Source organism: Macaca nemestrina, unplaced genomic scaffold (assembly GCF_043159975.1).
Source record: "Macaca nemestrina isolate mMacNem1 unplaced genomic scaffold, mMacNem.hap1 Scaffold_80, whole genome shotgun sequence".
In the NCBI taxonomy this organism is placed as follows: Eukaryota; Metazoa; Chordata; class Mammalia; order Primates; family Cercopithecidae; genus Macaca; species Macaca nemestrina.
In genome coordinates this window covers 149,725-172,029 of record NW_027257871.1, presented here as the reverse complement: position 1 = coordinate 172,029, position 22,305 = coordinate 149,725, and the positions used below count along the sequence as shown (strand labels likewise).

The 22,305-nt window shown below is 58.0% G+C and overlaps 1 protein-coding gene across 1 annotated transcript; it reads left to right on the top strand.

Moving 5' to 3' along the window:
• Nucleotides 1–18,843: 18,843 nt before the first annotated feature.
• LOC139361639 (sterile alpha motif domain-containing protein 1-like) lies at nt 18,844–21,684 on the top strand. The gene has a single exon (XM_071090332.1). The coding sequence runs from the start codon at nt 19,478–19,480 to the stop codon at nt 19,853–19,855; it is 378 nt and encodes a 125-aa protein (XP_070946433.1). The 5' UTR covers nt 18,844–19,477; the 3' UTR covers nt 19,856–21,684.
• Nucleotides 21,685–22,305: the final 621 nt, after the last annotated feature.

Genomic DNA, 22,305 nt, shown 5'->3' with positions numbered 1-22,305 from the left:
GTCCCCACCTCGCGGGGGGTGGCTCACCCCCCTGCGAGGTGGCTCCCAATAGCCAAGGGGGGGGAGAGGGGGTGGCTATTGGTCCCCACCTCGCGGGGGGTGGCTCACCCCCCTGCGAGGTGGCTCCCAATAGCCAAGGGGGGGAGAGGGGGTGGCTATTGGTCCCCACCTCGCGGGGGGGTGGCTCACCCCCCTGCGAGGTGGCTCCCAATAGCCAAGGGGGGGAGAGGGGGGTGGCTATTGGTCCCCACCTCGCGGGGGGTGGCTCACCCCCCTGCGAGGGTGGCTCCCAATAGCCAAGGGGGGGAGAGGGGGGTGGCCTATTGGTCCCCACCTCGCGGGGGGTGGCTCACCCCCCTGCGAGGTGGCTCCCAATAGCCAAGGGGGGGAGAGGGGGTGGCTATTGGTCCCCCACCTCGCGGGGGGGTGGCTCACCCCCCTGCGAGGTGGCTCCCAATAGCCAAGGGGGGGAGAGGGGGTGGCTATTGGTCCCCACCTCGCGGGGGGTGGCTCACCCCCTGCGAGGTGGCTCCCAATAGCCAAGGGGGGGAGAGGGGGTGGCTATTGGTCCCCACCTCGCGGGGGGTGGCTCACCCCCCTGCGAGGTGGCTCCCAATAGCCAAGGGGGGGGAGAGGGGGGTGGCTATTGGTCCCCACCTCGCGGGGGGTGGCTCACCCCCCTGCGAGGTGGCTCCCAATAGCCAAGGGGGGGAGAGGGGGTGGCTATTGGTCCCCACCTCGCGGGGGGTGGCTCACCCCCCTGCGAGGTGGCTCCCAATAGCCAAGGGGGGGAGAGGGGGTGGCTATTGGTCCCCACCTCGCGGGGGGTGGCTCACCCCCCTGCGAGGTGGCTCCCAATAGCCAAGGGGGGGAGAGGGGGTGGCTATTGGTCCCCACCTCGCGGGGGGTGGCTCACCCCCCTGCGAGGTGGCTCCCAATAGCCAAGGGGGGGAGAGGGGGTGGCTATTGGTCCCCACCTCGCGGGGGGTGGCTCACCCCCCTGCGAGGTGGCTCCCAATAGCCAAGGGGGGGAGAGGGGGTGGCTATTGGTCCCCACCTCGCGGGGGGTGGCTCACCCCCCTGCGAGGTGGCTCCCAATAGCCAAGGGGGGGGAGAGGGGGTGGCTATTGGTCCCCACCTCGCGGGGGGTGGCTCACCCCCCTGCGAGGTGGCTCCCAATAGCCAAGGGGGGGAGAGGGGGTGGCTATTGGTCCCCACCTCGCGGGGGGTGGCTCACCCCCCTGCGAGGTGGCTCCCAATAGCCAAGGGGGGGAGAGGGGGTGGCTATTGGTCCCCACCTCGCGGGGGGTGGCTCACCCCCCTGCGAGGTGGCTCCCAATAGCCAAGGGGGGGAGAGGGGGTGGCTATTGGTCCCCACCTCGCGGGGGGTGGCTCACCCCCCTGCGAGGTGGCTCCCAATAGCCAAGGGGGGGAGAGGGGGTGGCTATTGGTCCCCACCTCGCGGGGGGTGGCTCACCCCCCTGCGAGGTGGCTCCCAATAGCCAAGGGGGGGAGAGGGGGTGGCTATTGGTCCCCACCTCGCGGGGGGTGGCTCACCCCCCTGCGAGGTGGCTCCCAATAGCCAAGGGGGGGAGAGGGGGTGGCTATTGGTCCCCACCTCGCGGGGGGTGGCTCACCCCCCTGCGAGGTGGCTCCCAATAGCCAAGGGGGGGAGAGGGGGTGGCTATTGGTCCCCACCTCGCGGGGGGTGGCTCACCCCCCTGCGAGGTGGCTCCCAATAGCCAAGGGGGGGAGAGGGGGTGGCTATTGGTCCCCACCTCGCGGGGGGTGGCTCACCCCCCTGCGAGGTGGCTCCCAATAGCCAAGGGGGGGAGAGGGGGTGGCTATTGGTCCCCACCTCGCGGGGGGTGGCTCACCCCCCTGCGAGGTGGCTCCCAATAGCCAAGGGGGGGGAGAGAGGGGTGGCTATTGGTCCCCACCTCGCGGGGGGTGGCTCACCCCCCTGCGAGGTGGCTCCCAATAGCCAAGGGGGGGGAGAGGGGGTGGCTATTGGTCCCCACCTCGCGGGGGGTGGCTCACCCCCCTGCGAGGTGGCTCCCAATAGCCAAGGGGGGGGAGAGGGGGTGGCTATTGGTCCCCACCTCGCGGGGGGTGGCTCACCCCCCTGCGAGGTGGCTCCCAATAGCCAAGGGGGTGGGAGAAGGGGGTGGCTATTGGTCCCCACCTCGCGGGGGGTGGCTCAACCCCCCTGCGAGGTGGCTCCCAATAGCCAAGGGGGGGAGAGGGGGTGGCTATTGGTCCCCACCTCGCGGGGGGTGGCTCACCCCCCTGCGAGGTGGCTCCCAATAGCCAAGGGGGGGAGAGGGGGTGGCTATTGGTCCCCACCTCGCGGGGGGTGGCTCACCCCCCTGCGAGGTGGCTCCCAATAGCCAAGGGGGGGAGAGGGGGTGGCTATTGGTCCCCACCTCGCGGGGGGTGGCTCACCCCCCTGCGAGGTGGCTCCCAATAGCCAAGGGGGGGGAGAGGGGGTGGCTATTGGTCCCCACCTCGCGGGGGGTGGCTCACCCCCCTGCGAGGTGGCTCCCAATAGCCAAGGGGGGGGAGAGGGGGTGGCTATTGGTCCCCACCTCGCGGGGGGTGGCTCACCCCCCTGCGAGGTGGCTCCCAATAGCCAAGGGGGGGAGAGGGGGTGGGCTATTGGTCCCCACCTCGCGGGGGGTGGCTCACCCCCCTGCGAGGTGGCTCCCAATAGCCAAGGGGGGGAGAGGGGGTGGCTATTGGTCCCCACCTCGCGGGGGGTGGCTCACCCCCCTGCGAGGTGGCTCCCAATAGCCAAGGGGGGGAGAGGGGGTGGCTATTGGTCCCCACCTCGCGGGGGGTGGCTCACCCCCCTGCGAGGTGGCTCCCAATAGCCAAGGGGGGGAGAGGGGGTGGCTATTGGTCCCCACCTCGCGGGGGGTGGCTCACCCCCCTGCGAGGTGGCTCCCAATAGCCAAGGGGGGGAGAGGGGGTGGCTATTGGTCCCCACCTCGCGGGGGGTGGCTCACCCCCCTGCGAGGTGGCTCCCAATAGCCAAGGGGGGGAGAGGGGGTGGCTATTGGTCCCCACCTCGCGGGGGGTGGCTCACCCCCCTGCGAGGTGGCTCCCAATAGCCAAGGGGGGGAGAGGGGGTGGCTATTGGTCCCCACCTCGCGGGGGGTGGCTCACCCCCCTGCGAGGTGGCTCCCAATAGCCAAGGGGGGGAGAGGGGGTGGCTATTGGTCCCCACCTCGCGGGGGGTGGCTCACCCCCCTGCGAGGTGGCTCCCAATAGCCAAGGGGGGGAGAGGGGGTGGCTATTGGTCCCCACCTCGCGGGGGGTGGCTCACCCCCCTGCGAGGTGGCTCCCAATAGCCAAGGGGGGGAGAGGGGGTGGCTATTGGTCCCCACCTCGCGGGGGGTGGCTCACCCCCCTGCGAGGTGGCTCCCAATAGCCAAGGGGGGGAGAGGGGGTGGCTATTGGTCCCCACCTCGCGGGGGGTGGCTCACCCCCCTGCGAGGTGGCTCCCAATAGCCAAGGGGGGGAGAGGGGGTGGCTATTGGTCCCCACCTCGCGGGGGGTGGCTCACCCCCCTGCGAGGTGGCTCCCAATAGCCAAGGGGGGGAGAGGGGGTGGCTATTGGTCCCCACCTCGCGGGGGGTGGCTCACCCCCCTGCGAGGTGGCTCCCAATAGCCAAGGGGGGGAGAGGGTGGTGGCTATTGGTCCCCACCTCGCGGGGGGTGGCTCACCCCCCTGCGAGGTGGCTCCCAATAGCCAAGGGGGGGAGAGGGGGTGGCTATTGGTCCCCACCTCGCGGGGGGTGGCTCACCCCCCTGCGAGGTGGCTCCCAATAGCCAAGGGGGGGAGAGGGGGTGGCTATTGGTCCCCACCTCGCGGGGGGTGGCTCACCCCCCTGCGAGGTGGCTCCCAATAGCCAAGGGGGGGAGAGGGGGTGGCTATTGGTCCCCACCTCGCGGGGGGTGGCTCACCCCCCTGCGAGGTGGCTCCCAATAGCCAAGGGGGGGAGAGGGGGTGGCTATTGGTCCCCACCTCGCGGGGGGTGGCTCACCCCCCTGCGAGGTGGCTCCCAATAGCCAAGGGGGGGAGAGGGGGTGGCTATTGGTCCCCACCTCGCGGGGGGTGGCTCACCCCCCTGCGAGGTGGCTCCCAATAGCCAAGGGGGGAGAGGGGGTGGCTATTGGTCCCCACCTCGCGGGGGGTGGCTCACCCCCCTGCGAGGTGGCTCCCAATAGCCAAGGGGGGGAGAGGGGGTGGCTATTGGTCCCCACCTCGCGGGGGGTGGCTCACCCCCCTGCGAGGTGGCTCCCAATAGCCAAGGGGGGGAGAGGGGGTGGCTATTGGTCCCCACCTCGCGGGGGGTGGCTCACCCCCCTGCGAGGTGGCTCCCAATAGCCAAGGGGGGGAGAGGGGGTGGCTATTGGTCCCCACCTCGCGGGGGGTGGCTCACCCCCCTGCGAGGTGGCTCCCAATAGCCAAGGGGGGGAGAGGGGGTGGCTATTGGTCCCCACCTCGCGGGGGGTGGCTCACCCCCCTGCGAGGTGGCTCCCAATAGCCAAGGGGGGGAGAGGGGGGTGGCTATTGGTCCCCACCTCGCGGGGGGTGGCTCACCCCCCTGCGAGGTGGCTCCCAATAGCCAAGGGGGGGAGAGGGGGTGGCTATTGGTCCCCACCTCGCGGGGGGTGGCTCACCCCCCTGCGAGGTGGCTCCCAATAGCCAAGGGGGGGAGAGGGGGTGGCTATTGGTCCCCACCTCGCGGGGGGTGGCTCACCCCCCTGCGAGGTGGCTCCCAATAGCCAAGGGGGGGAGAGGGGGTGGCTATTGGTCCCCACCTCGCGGGGGGTGGCTCACCCCCCTGCGAGGTGGCTCCCAATAGCCAAGGGGGGGAGAGGGGGTGGCTATTGGTCCCCACCTCGCGGGGGGTGGCTCACCCCCCTGCGAGGTGGCTCCCAATAGCCAAGGGGGGGAGAGGGGGTGGCTATTGGTCCCCACCTCGCGGGGGGTGGCTCACCCCCCTGCGAGGTGGCTCCCAATAGCCAAGGGGGGGAGAGGGGGTGGCTATTGGTCCCCACCTCGCGGGGGGTGGCTCACCCCCCTGCGAGGTGGCTCCCAATAGCCAAGGGGGGGAGAGGGGGTGGCTATTGGTCCCCACCTCGCGGGGGGTGGCTCACCCCCCTGCGAGGTGGCTCCCAATAGCCAAGGGGGGGAGAGGGGGTGGCTATTGGTCCCCACCTCGCGGGGGGTGGCTCACCCCCCCTGCGAGGTGGCTCCCAATAGCCAAGGGGGGGAGAGGGGGTGGCTATTGGTCCCCACCTCGCGGGGGGTGGCTCACCCCCCTGCGAGGTGGCTCCCAATAGCCAAGGGGGGGAGAGGGGGTGGCTATTGGTCCCCACCTCGCGGGGGGTGGCTCACCCCCCTGCGAGGTGGCTCCCAATAGCCAAGGGGGGGAGAGGGGTGTGGCTATTGGTCCCCACCTCGCGGGGGGTGGCTCACCCCCCTGCGAGGTGGCTCCCAATAGCCAAGGGGGGAGAGAGGGGGTGGCTATTGGTCCCCACCTCGCGGGGGGTGGCTCACCCCCCTGCGAGGTGGCTCCCAATAGCCAAGGGGGGGAGAGGGGGTGGCTATTGGTCCCCACCTCGCGGGGGGTGGCTCACCCCCCTGCGAGGTGGCTCCCAATAGCCAAGGGGGGGAGAGGGGGGTGGCTATTGGTCCCCACCTCGCGGGGGGTGGCTCACCCCCCTGCGAGGTGGCTCCCAATAGCCAAGGGGGGGAGAGGGGGTGGCTATTGGTCCCCACCTCGCGGGGGGGTGGCTCACCCCCCTGCGAGGTGGCTCCCAATAGCCAAGGGGGGGGAGAGGGGGTGGCTATTGGTCCCCACCTCGCGGGGGGTGGCTCACCCCCCTGCGAGGTGGCTCCCAATAGCCAAGGGGGGGAGAGGGGGTGGCTATTGGTCCCCACCTCGCGGGGGGTGGCTCACCCCCCTGCGAGGTGGCTCCCAATAGCCAAGGGGGGGAGAGGGGGTGGCTATTGGTCCCCACCTCGCGGGGGGTGGCTCACCCCCCTGCGAGGTGGCTCCCAATAGCCAAGGGGGGGAGAGGGGGTGGCTATTGGTCCCCACCTCGCGGGGGGTGGCTCACCCCCCTGCGAGGTGGCTCCCAATAGCCAAGGGGGGGAGAGGGGGTGGCTATTGGTCCCCACCTCGCGGGGGGTGGCTCACCCCCCTGCGAGGTGGCTCCCAATAGCCAAGGGGGGGAGAGGGGGTGGCTATTGGTCCCCACCTCGCGGGGGGTGGCTCACCCCCCTGCGAGGTGGCTCCCAATAGCCAAGGGGGGGAGAGGGGGTGGCTATTGGTCCCCACCTCGCGGGGGGTGGCTCACCCCCCTGCGAGGTGGCTCCCAATAGCCAAGGGGGGGAGAGGGGGTGGCTATTGGTCCCCACCTCGCGGGGGGTGGCTCACCCCCCTGCGAGGTGGCTCCCAATAGCCAAGGGGGGGAGAGGGGGTGGCTATTGGTCCCCACCTCGCGGGGTGTGGCTCACCCCCCTGACAATATCACCGTTGCGTGTGCACCACCTATAGTTCCATGAATGACATTATCTTCTCTTCCTTTAGACCTGAGAACAATATCATATGACGGAGGATACCCCCAGCCATTTTCGGAGTAGTATCATTTTCTCTTATTCTGGATAGTTGGAAAAATATGTCCGGCGAGTTGGACAACCCTTTTATTGAAGGTAGTATCATCCTCTTCCAAGGTGGGTATTTGGAACCATATCACAGGGAGCGTTTTGGCTTCCTCGATATTCGTTGCGATGTCATCCTCTCCTCACTGGGTATAGGAAACAATGTGACAGCCGCAGTGGACACTCCCCGCTACTTGAGGTGTAATATCTCTGCCTGGATATTAGAATCCACCATGGACCCACAGCGTTTTTACGATTTTGTGTGTAATGTCATGTCCCCCTCTAGACATCACGAACAGTATCAAAGACGGGTGTACACCCTCTCCAATATAGGGAGGAATATCATCCTCTCTCTGTCTGGCTATTAGGAGCAAAATCAAAGTAGTGTTTTTAACCCCTGCGATATCCTGAGTAATATCATCCTCTCCCAGGTGGAAATTATGAACAGTATCACCGGTGGCGTGTACACCCCCGGCGATATTGAAAATAATATCATCCTCTTCCCTCCCGGGTCATGGGAACAACATCACTAGGGGGTGTACACTTTCTGTGATATTGGGTGTAACATCATGTTCTGTGCCTTGGAATATTAAGGACATTGTCACGGGGTCAGCGTGTACATCTTTTGCAATATTGGGAATGAAATTATCCTCTCTCCCCCTGCAAATTAGGAAAGATATCACAGAGTGGGTGTTCACCTCCTGCGATATGGGGACTAATACCATCTTCTCCCCTTTCGGATATCAGGAAGAGTATCACACGGGGATGTACAGTGTCTGCGATACTGGGAGTAATATGAACCTCTCGGCCTTGAGATGTTAAGAAGAATATCATAGGGTGAATATTCACCCCTGCCATCTTGGGAGTAATATCAGCCTCTCCACTCCATGGATATTAAGAACAATATCCCAGGCTGGGTGTACGCCTCCTGCTCTATGGGGAGTCATATCATCCTCTCCCTTCCAGGATGTTAATAACAATATCACAGGGCGGATGAACACAGCCTGCGATACTGGAATTATTATCATCCTCTCCCCCTCCGGATACCAGCAACAATATCCGAGAAGAGTTGTACACTCCCTGCGATATTGGGAGTGATATCATATGCTTCTTCCGTGAATATTAGGAGCAATATCACCAGGTGGCTGTCCATTCGTTGCTATGTTGGGAGTCATGTCATACTGTATCACCCTAGATATTAGGATCGGTGTCACAGCGTGAGTGTACATATACTACGATATTAAAACTAATATCATGCTGTCCGTCCCTGAATATTGGGAACGACATCATAGGTAAGTGTACACCCCTTGCGGTATTAGGAGTAATAATATGATTAATTATTAAACATCAATGATTGATTTTAATAATTATCAATGACACTATTAATTAATAGAATACCATTATTAATTATGGATAATTATTTTACATACATGATTATGCACACTTAAAATTAATTATTAATATTAATGTCATTTAACAATATTATTAGTTCTTAATATTAATCATTTTTTTATTACCAACATCTCTTACTATTGACTTATGCAATATTAATTTCTGATATCATTAATTATTAATAGTGATATTATTATTAATTATTAATACTAATTGTTAACATTTTAACCAGTATTAATTTTTACTATCTTTATTATGATTATTAATATCGATGATGATTATTAATTTTTATTATATTTATTAATATTAATAATTAATAGATTTGCTCCTGATATCCGGCGGGGAGAGCATATTAGTCCCAACATCGAAAAAAGTGTACACCCCTCTATGATGTTATTCCTAATAGCCATCGGGTAGAGGAGAACATTATTGAAACTATCACAGTGGGTGTATATCCCCTCGGTCATCTTGTTTCTTATATCCTGGGTTGGAGAGGATGATATGACTCCCTATATCGCAGGGGTTGTAGACCTCCCCCGTGATATTATCCCTAACATCCAAAGGTGGAGATGATGATATTTCTTCCAATTTCACGAAGGATGTACACCACCCCTGTGATATGATTCCTAATATCCATGGGGCGAGAGGATTAGTCTCAGTATTGCAGGAGATGTACACTGCCTAGTGGTATTGTTCCTAATATCCAGGGAGGGAGAGGATATCACCCCCAATAGAGCAGGGGGTGTTAACTCCTTCTGTGACATTGGTCGTAATAGCCAGCGGGGGAGAGGAAGACATTACTCCCAATATTGCAGGGGATGTACACCCCCTTGGGATATTGTTCCCTATATCCTGGGAGGGAGACGATGATACCAGTGGCAATATCGCAGGGGGTGTGCACCCTTCTGTGATATAGTTTTTCACTTTCAGTGGGGGAGAGGATAACATGAATCCCAATACCGCTGAAGGTGTACAGGCCCCTGTGATGTAGTTCCTAATGTACAGGAGAAAGAGAAGAATATTGCTCTCAATATCGCAGGGGGTGTAACCACCCTGCCCCCTGTATATTGCTCCTAATATGCAGCAGGGTGGAGGGTGAGAGTACTCCCAATATCCCAGAAGGTGCACACACACCTGTGATATAGTTCCTAATATCCAGCGGGAAAGAGGATGATTTTACTTTCGATATCGCAGGGGGTATACACGGCCACCAACCCTGGGGTATCGTTCCTAATATCCAGGCAGGAAGAAGATGACATGGCTGACAATATCGAAGGGGGTGGACACCTCTTCAGTGGTATGGTTCCTCTTATCCAGGAGGTGAATGGATGATATTACTCCCAATAAAGTAGGAACCGTACAGCCACCCTGGGATTTTTGTCCTTAATAACCACAGGGGAGAGGTGATATTACTACCAACGTTGCAAGGGGTGTACACCCCTCCTGTGATATTATTTCTTATGTCCAGGAAAGGAGAAGATGGTATTAGTACCAATATTGAAGGGATGGACAACCCCCATGGGATATTTTTCTAAAGATACAGGTTGAAAGAGGATGAGATTCCATCCAATATAACAAGGGGTGTACATCCTGCCTGTGACATGAATCCTATAACCTAGAAGAAGAGAGAATGACATTGCTTCCAAAAACACACAGGACGTACGCCCACTCTGTGATATTGTTCCTGTCATCTAAAGGAAGACATGATAATACTACTCCCACTACCGGAGAAGGTACACACGCCCCTGTGATATTATTCCTCATAACTTGTGGGGGAGAGCAGGATATTACTTCCAGTATGACAGTGGCTTGATACCCAGTCTGTGATATTGCTCCTAATTTCCAGTAGGTAAAGTATGATGTTCCTGCCAAGAGAGTAGTGGGTGTACAACTGCCCTGTGATATGTCTCCGAATATTCAGGGAAACACAGGGCGACATTACCCCAAATCTCCCAAAAAGTGTACACCCATTGTGTGATATGGTTCCTAATATCCGGAGGTGCAGAGGATGGTGTTCGTTCTCCTGTCGCAGGCTGTGTATACACAACCTGTGAAATTGTTCCTAATATCCTGAATAAAAGAGACTGCTAATAATGGACACACATTGCAGGGGGGAGTAATTGGCTATTACGATCCACATCGCAGGGGGTGAGGCACTCCCCATGATATGGGGAGTAATAGCAACCCCCTCTCCCCCCTGGCTATTACGATCCACATCGCAGGGCAGTCCAGGACACCAGCACTGCCCCAACCTTGACCGAGACAGTGAGTGTCATGGGACCACCTCAGGGCGGGTGGCAGCTCAGCTTGAAGGTATCCCTGCTTCCAAAAACCAACTGCTCCTGCTACTTTGAATCTGGCCACAGGGTCTCTGTTGGTGAGACAGGTGACCATGAGGCAGACATCGTGAAATCTAGCACGACAGAGCTCAATGACCCCGTGAGAGGCACCATAGCACTCAGACTTTGCAGACATACTAGCGAAGGCCACAGCAGGCCCTGAGGGAGGAACAAGCTGACCAAGATCCTGGGGTCCTGCCACACAGCCTTTAAACCAGGGACTGGAAACTGTTTCCCTAAAGAGCCAGGAGTCAGTATTTTCAGCTTTGCCAACTGATCTTTGCCTCAAGAATGCAACTCTGCCATGGCTACACCACAGCAGCCTTCTGCAGGTGGCCTGTGAAGAGATGGGCATGACTGCACCCACATCAAACTTTACTTATGGACATGGACACTTCTCAGTGTCATGAATTGTTATTTTTTTTTATTTGTTCAGCCATTTGGAAATGTAAAATCCATTCTTGATTCACGGGCCACAAGAGCAGGCAGGTACGGGCTGCCCCTGGCCGACCTCTGGAATGAGCTTAGAGAAGGAAACGACAGGCTGGGCCAGCGCAGCCTCCTCACAGCAGATTCGCTGCAGGAGGGTCCTGCGTAGCAACCACTTCTCATCCTTCATCTTGGCTTCAAGTGCAGCTCAGGTGGAGAAAGAGAGAACAGAACAGGCCTCAGCAACAAGAAGGAAGGAGATGCAGGGTCAAGCAGCCGTGTGGATCCATCACACTCAACATTCACACCAAGCGGAGCACAGGCAGGACCAGCCCGGGGGGGCTGAAGTGGAGGCTCTGTGGGGTGGGGGCTCTCTGGGTGGGCAAGAGTCTCTACCTAAAACTCAAATAGAAGATCTTCGCAGCAGTAGTTACAGAAAACACACACTAAGAAAAAGGCCAAAATAAAAATAGGACACTAAGTTTGACCAACCGGGTCTCACAAGCCAGTAGGTAAGAAAACCCAGGAGGGCCCACCAGAGGGGCTGGGGATGGGCTCCTGCCTGCAGGGGGCCTGGGACACCCCATTCCCACAGACGAGGACCCAAGCTTTGGGGAGGAAGCTGTCAGAGTCATCAGTAAGCTGTTCAGAGCTGGAGCCATAGAGCAGGGGAGGAGCCCTGGCCACGTCCCTGTGCAGGCTCAGAAGCTGGGGTAGGGGCACACCCCCAGGGGCCAATGCAAACAGTGGACCGCTGGCCCTCCTCCTGCCCAGAGGATACTCAGCTCCCAAGGGACCACCAAAGTCTCGAAACCAGGGACACACCACCTGACCCTCATGCCCAGGCCTCCTGGACCAGGCAATGTCCAATACAGGCAGGCAGTCTGGGCTTGGGGCCAGGACAGGGGTGGACGGTCCTGCTAGGCAGGCCTCCTTCTCCCTGCCATCTGGGCTGGTTGCACTGTAGTTTTGTTCTGGCAACATATTGTTACCCACTTTGGCCACACCAGTCCCCGGCTCCCTGGCTAGGCCCAGTGCTGTCCAACCCACCTACACAGGCTCCACACACCCAGTGCCCATCAGTCTCCCATCAGCCAGGAGGACCCATGCTCACCCCCTGAAGTATCCGTGGGAACCTGCATCCCACAGGGACCCACAGCTCAGGGCCAACCTCCATGGGGACTCTTGGTTGTGGTGGTAGAGGTGGGGGGAGTTGACCTCCAGCCCTCCCTTCCTGGTCACTGTGTTTTGTGGGGATCATTCAGTCCTGGGAGCTTCCTAGGGAACCCAGAAGGAAGAGAACAGGGTGGTCATGGCGGCCTCAGCCCCAGGCTCTGGGCCCAAGTGCAAGAGTCTTTCGCTTCTGTTTTGATCTGGGTGATAACAACAGGTCAAGTCATTCACACAAGGATTGGCTTCAATATAACGCATCAAGGGACTGTGGAGGACACAGATCAGCCTCCAGGCCAGTTACACCTGGTGACTTCGCCAGTGCAGGCTGGGGAGTGGAAAAGCTGAGCCCTGACCTCCCCACCTACCCTGCCCACCAGATGCCAGTAGCGGCCAGGGATCCCTGACTTCAGGCAGAGGCAGACAGCACAGTTGCTGCCTCCTTTGATCCCATCCTAGGGCCCACAGGGCCTGGAGAAACCTGGCAGGGGCTGAGTTGGGAGAATCAGGCAGGGAGATGCCAAGTGAAGAATGTGAGGGACTGGGTATGAGGGGCACTAGGGCACAGGGTCTGCTTCCCCTGGAGAGGTGGCAGTGAGACATAGAGTAGCCAAGCCTCGGCAGGCACCACCCTGCTGCCAGGCACACATGGTGCCCATACGCACCCCAACGGCTGCAGGAAGGTTCTTCATCAACAAAAGGGGAGGATGCACCCACACCTGTATAGGCATTGGTGCCCACACACATCAGAGAAGAAAATTACTGCTGTGCTCAAGGTGTGGGGAAAGGGGCAACGTCCCCTTCCTCCCCATGGTGGGTGCAAAGTTACCCGCTCCTGCCAGCACCCCCACCCCCAACTCCACCAGCTGCTGACCTCCACCACAGTGCCATGTCACGTGCCAGGAACAGCTCAGCGGTACATCCCAAAGGGTGCTATCCTGGAGCGGTTGTGCTGGGCAAGTGACACGTTTCCTAGTCACAGAGGTTTTCTTTCTTTACGGCTCACCGGCCCTGTGCCTCGGTTTCCCCCACTGTGGCACAGTGTAAAAATCCCATCTTAAAGGCTAGGAACCCAGAAACGTCACCACACCTGGTGAAATGGGGCGTGAAACTCCCTGCCTTAGACCTCTTGCTCCAGGACTGATGTCCATTGGGACACGGCCAGGCCAGCATCCTGGGGAGGGCTGCATTCCTTGCCTGGGGAACCTTGCTCCCAGTTAGGAATCACTGGAGTTGAGGCCCCTAATGGATTGGGGGAGGCACAAGGGTAGAATGGAGGTAGCCCCATCATACGGGCCTGTGTAGACCCCAGAAAACAAGCATTGAGTTCAGACTCTTGTCTGAAGCTGGCCACATGAAAGGATTTGGGCTTTGGGGTGTGATGAGGGCCTGGGGTCAGGGAACAAAGTGTTCTGGTTTGGACACGCAGGACGTTCTCTGCAGCTCCCTCAGGTACAGGGTATGTTGCTAAGTAAATGCTTTTAAAAACCCTAGGAGGAGGGGAACACAAAGGGCCCTGAAGTCAAGGGCATGGTCCTGTCTTTCCACCTCCCCAGCTGAAGACATGCTGGAGGACAATTCTCTGAGTTTCATAACAAAGAAGAGAAAAAAGAAATCAAAAAGACCTGGAGGATAGGCAAGCCAATGAGGGCTGACTGGGATTACCCTGCCTAATCCTCAAAACAAGCCTTCCCTATGTGTCCTCTGGGCCAGGTGAGGAAACAGATCACAGTAGGACATTCAGACCCTGGGCAGGCAGCTGGCAGCCTGGAGCCCAGGAGGTGCAAACACATTTTTACTGAGGCACATCCTGCACAGCCCTAAATCCATTAAAACTTGAGGCAATACAGCACATGCTTCTGTGAGCACAGGGTTGGGGCTGGGGTTACAGATTAACAGCATCTCAAGGCAGAAGAATTTTTCCTAGTACAGATCGAAATGGACTTTCTTATGTCTTCATCTTTCTCCATAGACACAATAACAGTCTGATCTCTCTTTCCCCCACACAGAGAGTGTCACCACTGTATGTCAGCCACTAGGGGACAGGCTTCGGCCTCACCATGCAGGAGACCTTTCAGGACAGACCTGAGGAAGGTGGGCAGAGTGGGTAGGGAGAGGAGGGCCTGGCCTGAGGAAAGAGCAGGCTGGGCCTGAGGTTGTCGGGTGCCCGCATGAGCCTCTGGGCAGCACCAGGATCTGATGGGACCAAAGGACAGGCCAGTGGGCCATGTGGGGCCTGTGACTCTGAGTCAGCAGAGAATATGCCTGAATTACATCCTGATAGGTGCACCCTGACTTTGAAGCTGAGGACACCTAAGGCATGGAGGTGGGGTGGAGGTGGGGGCAGAGCAGGGGATGGGGAGGGAGCCTGTGCCGGTCCAGGTCAGAGGTGGTGGCTTGGCCCCAGTGGCTCCAGATGCAATGAAGAGCCAAGAGGGACTTTCCTGAGGGACTTAGATACCGGGGTGGAGGAGCACTGCAAGGTTTCAGCCTGAGTCCCCGGGAGGATGGAGTCACCAGGAGCTGAGGTGAGGAAGACTGAGCGGTGGGGGGTTGTGCGGGGGTGCAGAGGCCTGAGCTCAGTTTGGACCCTGCAGATTTGAGACGCCCACTCCATGCACAGGCAGAGACGGCAGGGGAGGGGAAGAGGCTGCAGCTCAGGTAGCCCTGGAATGTGCACCCCGACATGCTGGGGCACTGGGTCCTGGTGCCCTCATGGCTGGGAGCTGCTTCCATCCTGGGATGCCACAACTCCTTTAGGGCACATCTGCAGCTCCTGTGCCCACCACAGAGGGGAAGTGGGAAAGACATCTGTGCCTATGCATGTTCTCCTTCACCTTGTCCTAGGCAGGTCCCAGGCAGCACCTCCCCTCCCAAGTGGCTCCCCTTGGCCCCTGCCCCTAATGTTCACAGACAGACCCTCGAAGAGGGCTGGACTCAGCGGCTCACTTCTAATGAATAGAACCAGGCAAAAGAGATGGCGGTCTCTCCTGAGATTGAATTGGGGGGGGGGGGGGGTGGCGCTGCAAGTTCTGTCCACTGGAACTCTCCCCCTGGCTCTTGATAGGTGTTAGTTCTGGCAAAGCCAGTCACCTGCCCAGGGCAGAGGGCGGCCTGAAGCTGATGCCACGGAGAGACTGGGGCCTTCAGTCCAACAGCTTGTAAGCAACAGAATCCTGCCAGCAACACAGAAGCGAGCGTGGAAGCAGCTCCTCCCCTGATGAGCCTGAGCCTTCAGAAGACACGGCAGCCCTGGGCAGACACCTGCTGCAGTCGCAGAGAGCCCCTGGGGCAGAGGGCTCAGTGAAGCCTGCACTCCTGGCCCCAGGAGTAATCATTCCTGTGGTATAACTGTGTGCTGGTGTGGGTGGGCCACAGTTTGGAGTAATCTGTCAAGGGACAATAAAGAACAAACACACACCTCAGGTCCTACTGGGTGGAAGCTGTACGGTCAGCACGGCATGTAATATCTTCCTCTTGAATTAGAAGATTCATTGCTAAGACCAACGATTAAAAACAAAATACCTCTAGTTGTAGCACCATTAAAATACATGACTTGCAAAAAACAAAACAAAACAAAACAAAAAAACCAAAAAAGAGCCATAGCTATTCTCTTCCATCTTAGCTACAGGAATATATTAATATATGTTAATTCCTTGACTGACTGAGCAGTGGGCCAAACGCATGAGAACAGATGTGTGAGGACCGTCAGTGACCACCCTGACCCCAGCCCTTACATACAGACAAACTGTTCAACATATGCCGTAACCTTGGGGGTCTTGACACTCTAAATTTTATTGTTTTTAATTAACTATTTCTATTCCCTAAACAATACCTGTTCATCGGAGAGAAAAACAGCATTACCTATACTAAGCAAAAGAAAGGAAATAAAATGCTCAGAAACATTTACATATGTATGCAGACTCACACACACACACTCACACACACACGCACAGGCTCACACTGTGTCTAGGACTGCCTTTTCACTTATTTGTATGTCCTGAACATATTTCCACGTCAGTAGACATTTATCCTCGTAGCAGTAACAGCAATTAAATATTATTACAGCGTCTATTTTTACCATCATTTATTTAACTCATCATGTTTGAACTGTTAGGTCGTATCTATCATTTTTTGTAATACAGGCAATTTGATGACAAATGACCCATCCCCTAATGTTCAATATGAAATATCAATTATATAAGGAGATAAGGGGTATTTTTCTAAAATAAAATTCAGCGTGACCCACCTTCTCCACATGTACTATGCTCTAAAAAGGCATGAGTAATTCAATTAGCCCTTCTATTCTCCAGCACAGATCCTGAGCCCAGCCGTGGGTGCGGGTGCTTAGAGCACTGGTCTCCTCTCCTACCCGCCAGAAGGCAAAGGCCACTCAACTGCCACCTTAAGACACCCAGGATTCTCCTCTTCTTTTTTATTAATAGAATAAAGCTCAGGCTCAGTGCATGAGAGCAGCGCTCTCCGACTTTGCATTCATCAGAGTAACCTAGGTGGCCTGTTTAAAAATACACATTTCCTGGCTGCGCTCGCAGAACTAGAACACTGGACTTCAGTGGTTTAGTGGGGGTGTGCATAGGCCAGGTGATTCTGAGGACCACAAGGGGTTAGGAATTGCCCCGTTAATTCTGGCCAAGGGAGAGATCAGACCATCCAGCATAGTCCGCAGCATATTTCTTTTCCCTCTTTTGCAATGAATATTTGATTCTCAGCGGGTTGAGCCCCAGGATGAGGCACACATCCAAGAAAAATCCATGCCTCTCCATCTTTTCCCCAGGATTGCCCTTTGGCGAGACTCTCCTTTGCGACTGCTTCACTTTCCCTGGTTCATAGAACAAAACTCTTCTTAGTCTCTTTTGTTGTCTCTTATCTGTTCAACAAACACCCACTGCACAGGACCATCCTCCGGTAAGCCGTCGAGTGGGGCCGTTTGGGAGCCCTTCTTCGTGGGGTGAGCCCTGAAGGAACCGGGGCCCCATAAGCCCGTGCTTTTGTGGGGGTTGCCCCCTCTCCCATCGCAGGGTAACTGGCACCAGGCTGTTAAGCGTGTGGATGGGCAACCGCACATCCCATTGGGTGTGCGTATTTCAGCACGTGGAGTTGGCCAGTGAAGCCGGCCGAGGTCCGCACAGCGTACAGCAGCGGGCCTGTCCGTGGGGAGGAAGGGTCGTCCCGCCTCCCCTCCAGGCTAGTCCCGTTGCGCCTCCTCCTGCCTCACTCTGACTTTCGCGCACCCAGACGTCTCTGAGGGTCGCGCCCCGATACCCTCCTCCACCCCAAGGCTTCTTCTCCCCAAGGGCCAGGTTGGGGGCCCAGGAGCGCCACAGCCTCCGTAGGCACGGGAAATCGCAGCTTCGTCAAAGCTAAGCCCGCCGTGCTCAGCTTTTCCCACCACCTGGAGGATCCACTCTCCTTCCGTCCTTCCCGACCTCAGGCTGCACAGAAAACTTGGGGGCGGGGATCGAGGAAGCCGCGTCCCGAGGCTCCCAGCGCAGCCCCAGGAGGAATCCTGCCGGCAACAAGAAACTGTGCGCGCGGCCGGGCGCGAGCCTCCGCGTCCAGGTGGGGTCTCCGCGCCCCAATTCCACCCCACCCCGCCATCGGCGCTCCCCGCAAGTGCGGGGTTTCCACCCGTCCTGGCGTTCGCGCCCACTCAGGGTCTCCCTCGCCCCCCAGGGAGATGCTCCCCGCGTTCTATCCCGCCCCGCCCTGGCGCGCCCGGTAAACGATATGACCCCGCCCCTCTGCAGTCTCCCCTCCCCAGGACGCTGCCCCTGTCCCCACTTGTGGTGCTCGGGGCATCTCTAAAGCCCCCAACCAGAGTCCTCCAACCCACCCGCGAGGCTCGCGCACCAGCAACGCGGCCCCACCCGCAGGGACCTCGCCCACCTGTGGCTCTACCCCCGCCTCTGCGGCCTTCCCCACCGCTAGCGCGGCCCCCACCTACGACGACCCCCGCGTAGGTCCTCCTGCCCACACGTGTCCCCCCGCCAGCCCCTGCCCCTACCCCTGCCCCTAGCCGTGCCCCTGCCCCTAGCCGCTCGCCCGCCCCCGCAGCCCCTCCAGTGCGCTCGGGCCCCGCCCATTGGCGCTGGGGCCGAGCAGGGGCGCGGGCCTGGCGGCGGTTCCGAGTCGGGCGCGCGCGGGCAGGGTCCCCACTGCCTGCTGCGCAGCCGGACTAGCGGCTGCCCTCGGCCTTCTCGCCATGGACGCGGACGACTCCCGGGCCCCGAAGGGCTCCTTGCGGAAGTTTCTGGAGCACCTCTCCGGGGCCCGCAAGGCCATCGGCATGCTGACCAGCGGCGGGGATGTTCAAGGTGCGCGCGCCCCTACCGGCGGCGAGGGAGGGACGGACGGAGAAGGGGAGAACAGGGCGAAGTGGATGTGGCAACGGGGCAGAAGGGGGGAAGCGATGGGAGGACCCGGGGAAAAGTGGGGAAGCGATGGGAAGAACCGGGGAGACGAGCGGGGAAGCGATGGGAAGAACTGGGGAGAAGCCCGTGACCCGGAGCGGCAGGGGTCCCTGCGGGGCGGCCTGAGCCGTCAAGGCAGCCCCGGGGTCCTTGCCGAGTGGGGCGGAGGAGGAAGGGACACGGCAGTAGGAACCTCCATCCGGAAGAGAGTGAGCTTTCCACCCCCTCCAGTTTATGTTTTAAATTGAGCCTGGCCGAGGGGGTCGCCTGGAGCGCCCTCGGGGGTCGTTCTCCCTCAGAGCTGTAGGAAGGGGCTGGGCTTCCCTTCCGAAGCGTGGGTACAGCGCGATCACTTCCTAAGTAGCCCCCGCCCCGTAACTCCTCCCCACGTCACCCCCCAGCATGTCGAGGAAGAAACGGCCAGGTCCCCGCGCGCCTTCTGTCGCCTCATGCCCTGCGCGGCGTGGGTGGGGTCCCGGCTGGCGGCGGGGGTGCTCTGGGTTCCCGCCTGGCGACTCCAAGGCGGTCCGGCAGCCCGTCGCTTTTCCGCTGGAAGAGTTTTAAAAAGGGTTTCCTGCGCTCGCATGTGCTGTCGCTTTTCGGCTCGTGACAAAACCGAAAACTAAAATGGGTCCCAGGCCCTCCGCGCCAGCCTCCGCGGACGGGAAGGACCAGGAAGCGGGGACTCCGGGACGTCAGCGGCGCCACGGCGCGGGCTCTGGGCTTCCCCTGCCCTGCAATGTAGAGGCGGCTCTCCAGGAGGGGCCAGAGTCTGGGCCCACGACGCGGGCGCGCCGGGAGGACATTTACCATTGACGGGCCGGAGGTGGTGGAGACTGCGCGCCCCAGGCCCCGGGTGCACGTGGGGGCGCCTGTGCCTGGACGGTGGAGCGCCCCGATCCTTGCAGCCCCTGGCGGGTAGATCTGCGCTTCCCAGGCGAACGCTACCTGGGAGCCTTAGCGATCGCGAGGGCTGGAGACGCGACGCGCCCCGAGCTGGGTTTTGATTTTTATTTTCCCGGTTCCTCCTGCCGCAGATGCGTGGAAAGGCCCGGATGGCGGATTTCCTGCCGTTTCGGGACCGCGCACTGCACAAGGATGGAGCGGGGATGAGCCCCCCGCCCACGGCCCCGGTGACCTTCCCTTCGCCCTTGAGTGCGCGGGGCGGGCGCGGGTGCTGTAGGTTGGGGCGCTGTGGGCGCCGCCCCGCCCGCCGCGAGCGCCTACGTGATGCCAGGCCCGTCGTCTCCTTGTGCCCAGGCCCGGACATCCGTATGCCGCGCGCTCAGCGAGCCCGCAGCGCAACCTCCCCAGGCCCAGCGCCCCCCGCGGGAGACCCCGGTGGCAGCGCCAGACCCCGCCCCGCAGCCCGACCCCCAGCGCCCCTGGGAAGTGCTCTGGCGTTAGCGTTTTAGTAAAAGGACCCCCTCCCCCCCCAGCATCAGCATTCCTCCTGTAGAGTTGGATTCTCAGAGAAAAAAAAGGTGATGCAGCAGACGCTGGGATTGGAGAAATTACCAGAGTGAAGTGGAAATAGCCTGGCCAGCGTGACTTAAACCAGCCCGGAGATGTGCGAGTACGAATGGAACCGCCTGGGGTCGGTATAGGACCCAGAGTGGCTTCTCAGTCAAAGGCCTTCAGAAGCAGAGGGAACATCTTGAGTGACTTTACCGGGGCCGCGAAAGACGAGAAACCTTTGGCACGGGAACAGGAAACGATCTCTGGAAGTCACCAGGGCGGGTGGAAGGTCAGGGGTTCAAGGTTATTTTGGAATTTAGGTGCTGTGCTTCCTGCACGGTGGCTCATGCTTGTCATTCCAGTGCATTTGGAGGCCGAGGCAGGAGGATCGCTTTAGCCCAGGAGTTCCAGAGCAGCCTCGACAACATAGTGAGACTCTGTGTCTACAAAAAATAAAAAAAAAAAGAAAGAAAGAAAAACACATTAAGATGCTGTATGTATTGGAAAATATTTATGGGTCATTCTTTTGAGCTCCATGTCCAAAAGCTTGCTAAAATGCTTGGGAGTTCGCGTACAGGCACGTGAGATTAGGATACATTGGCAGAATCGCGGTGTTCTCTGTTACCCTGGTTTTGCCACCTGGGAGGAGTTACACATATTGAAGGTTTGTAAGTCAACGCCTCTTCTCTTCTGGGGAAAAAGGTATTTTGGAAACCAATATTATGTGGGAACGTGGCTTGGGTGGTACAGCCTCGGCTTAATGGGAGACAGCTGCCCTCAGCTCTGCAGGTGGCATCAAATACGGTGGCCTCGAGCCCACATGGGTCACACCTGGGCTGTCCCTGGGGAAGCCCGCCACGGCAGGTCGCCTGGGCATTCTTTCCTTGGCAGAGCCGAAGTCACAATTTTTTGTAAACTCTAAAGAGCTTTACCCTTCCAAGATATGATCTTGAACCTGTTGGAGCATTTGGACGCATTTCTTTTAAGGAAGTTCACCTCCAGATGTGCTCAGAGGGCCTGGTCTTAGCTGCCACAGATTTACAAATTCTTACAGTAAGTAGGTTATTCCTCGAGAATTTATCTGTTGTGCCCCCATTCTTTTTGCCATTTTATTCTGATTCTATATTAGTACTTGATTTTCCCTGACGTAGAAGACTATTGCCTGTAGCTAGAGATCAGAGAACACATTCCCATTCAAGTATTAACTTCAGGGGAATTATCTGTCAGATGTGAAATTATGGTAAAATTCCATATGTTAAAATGACCGTAGCTACCATTTGTTGAAAATATTTTGTATACTAGGAGCTTTACAATTCTTATCTCCAAGCCTAGATACATGATCCCAAGAGAGGCATGCCCTCATTTTGGAAGTGGGGAGAAAGACTCACAAAGAAAAATAACTTAGGTAAGGGCATGAGGTGCGTACGTGATTGTGGTAGGAGCAAAACAGATCCTAATTCCAAATATTGTACTGTCGGTTAGACCATGAAGAGTACTTATGTCTGGCTGTGTCACCCAGGCTGGAGTGTAGTGGTGCCATCATAGCTCACTGCAGCCTCAAACTCCTGGGCTCAAGTGATCCTCCTGCCTCAGCCTTCTGAGTAGCAGGGAAGACAGGAATGTATCATCATGACCAGCTAATTGTTATTATTAATATTATTATTATTATTTCTGTAGAGACAGGATCTCACTATGCTGCTGAGACTGGCCTTGAACTCCTGGCCTCCTCTAGTGAGCCTCCTGCTTTGGCCTCCCAAAGAGCTGGGATTACAGACATGAGCCATCATGTCATGCCTCCAGCATGCTTTTCAGGGGTGTTTCTTGGTGAAGCTCCTTAATCTAGTTAATGCTCAAAAGTGAGCAAAACCAACTAGCTCAAAATCACACAGATATTCTTTGGGTGGTTTTGTGAGGGGAACGGAAAGTACCTTTTTACAGCGATGGGAGTCAAGGTGGCAAAAATCACATTAAGGGTTAATACCAACGCCATGGGCTGCTTTTCTTCCCCCAGTAGAGTTCATATTATTTAATTATAAGATAAAATTGAAAATCTCTTTCCTATATTCCTGACTACCCAGGCCTTGAATGAAGAAAGTATTTCTCAGGCTAGTTTTTTTTTTTTCCCCCTACTTCTTTGGGTATCTTGTGTCTCAGGCTGTGGGTTTTTTTTTTTTTTTTCCCCTGCTTCTTTGGGTATCTTCTGTTGTCCCAAGACATGTCTGGAAACTTAAATTGATTTTCGCTCACCCTAAAATAAGCTCCGCAGCTCTGGATCACGGACTGACCATGACTAAGTGCCCACCGCCACGTCACGCTGTGCCACACACCAAGAGTGACTCATTGTCTTCGTCACAGGTTGTGGCTTCTGCAGGGCCTGGTGCCTGGTGGAGCTGAGTGTAGTGGGAAG

Excerpts from the sequence above, each read along its gene's own strand:
- LOC139361639 (XM_071090332.1), top strand. The coding sequence starts at position 19,478 with ATGCGTGGAAAGGCCCGGATGGCGGATTTCCTGCCGTTTCGGGACCGC.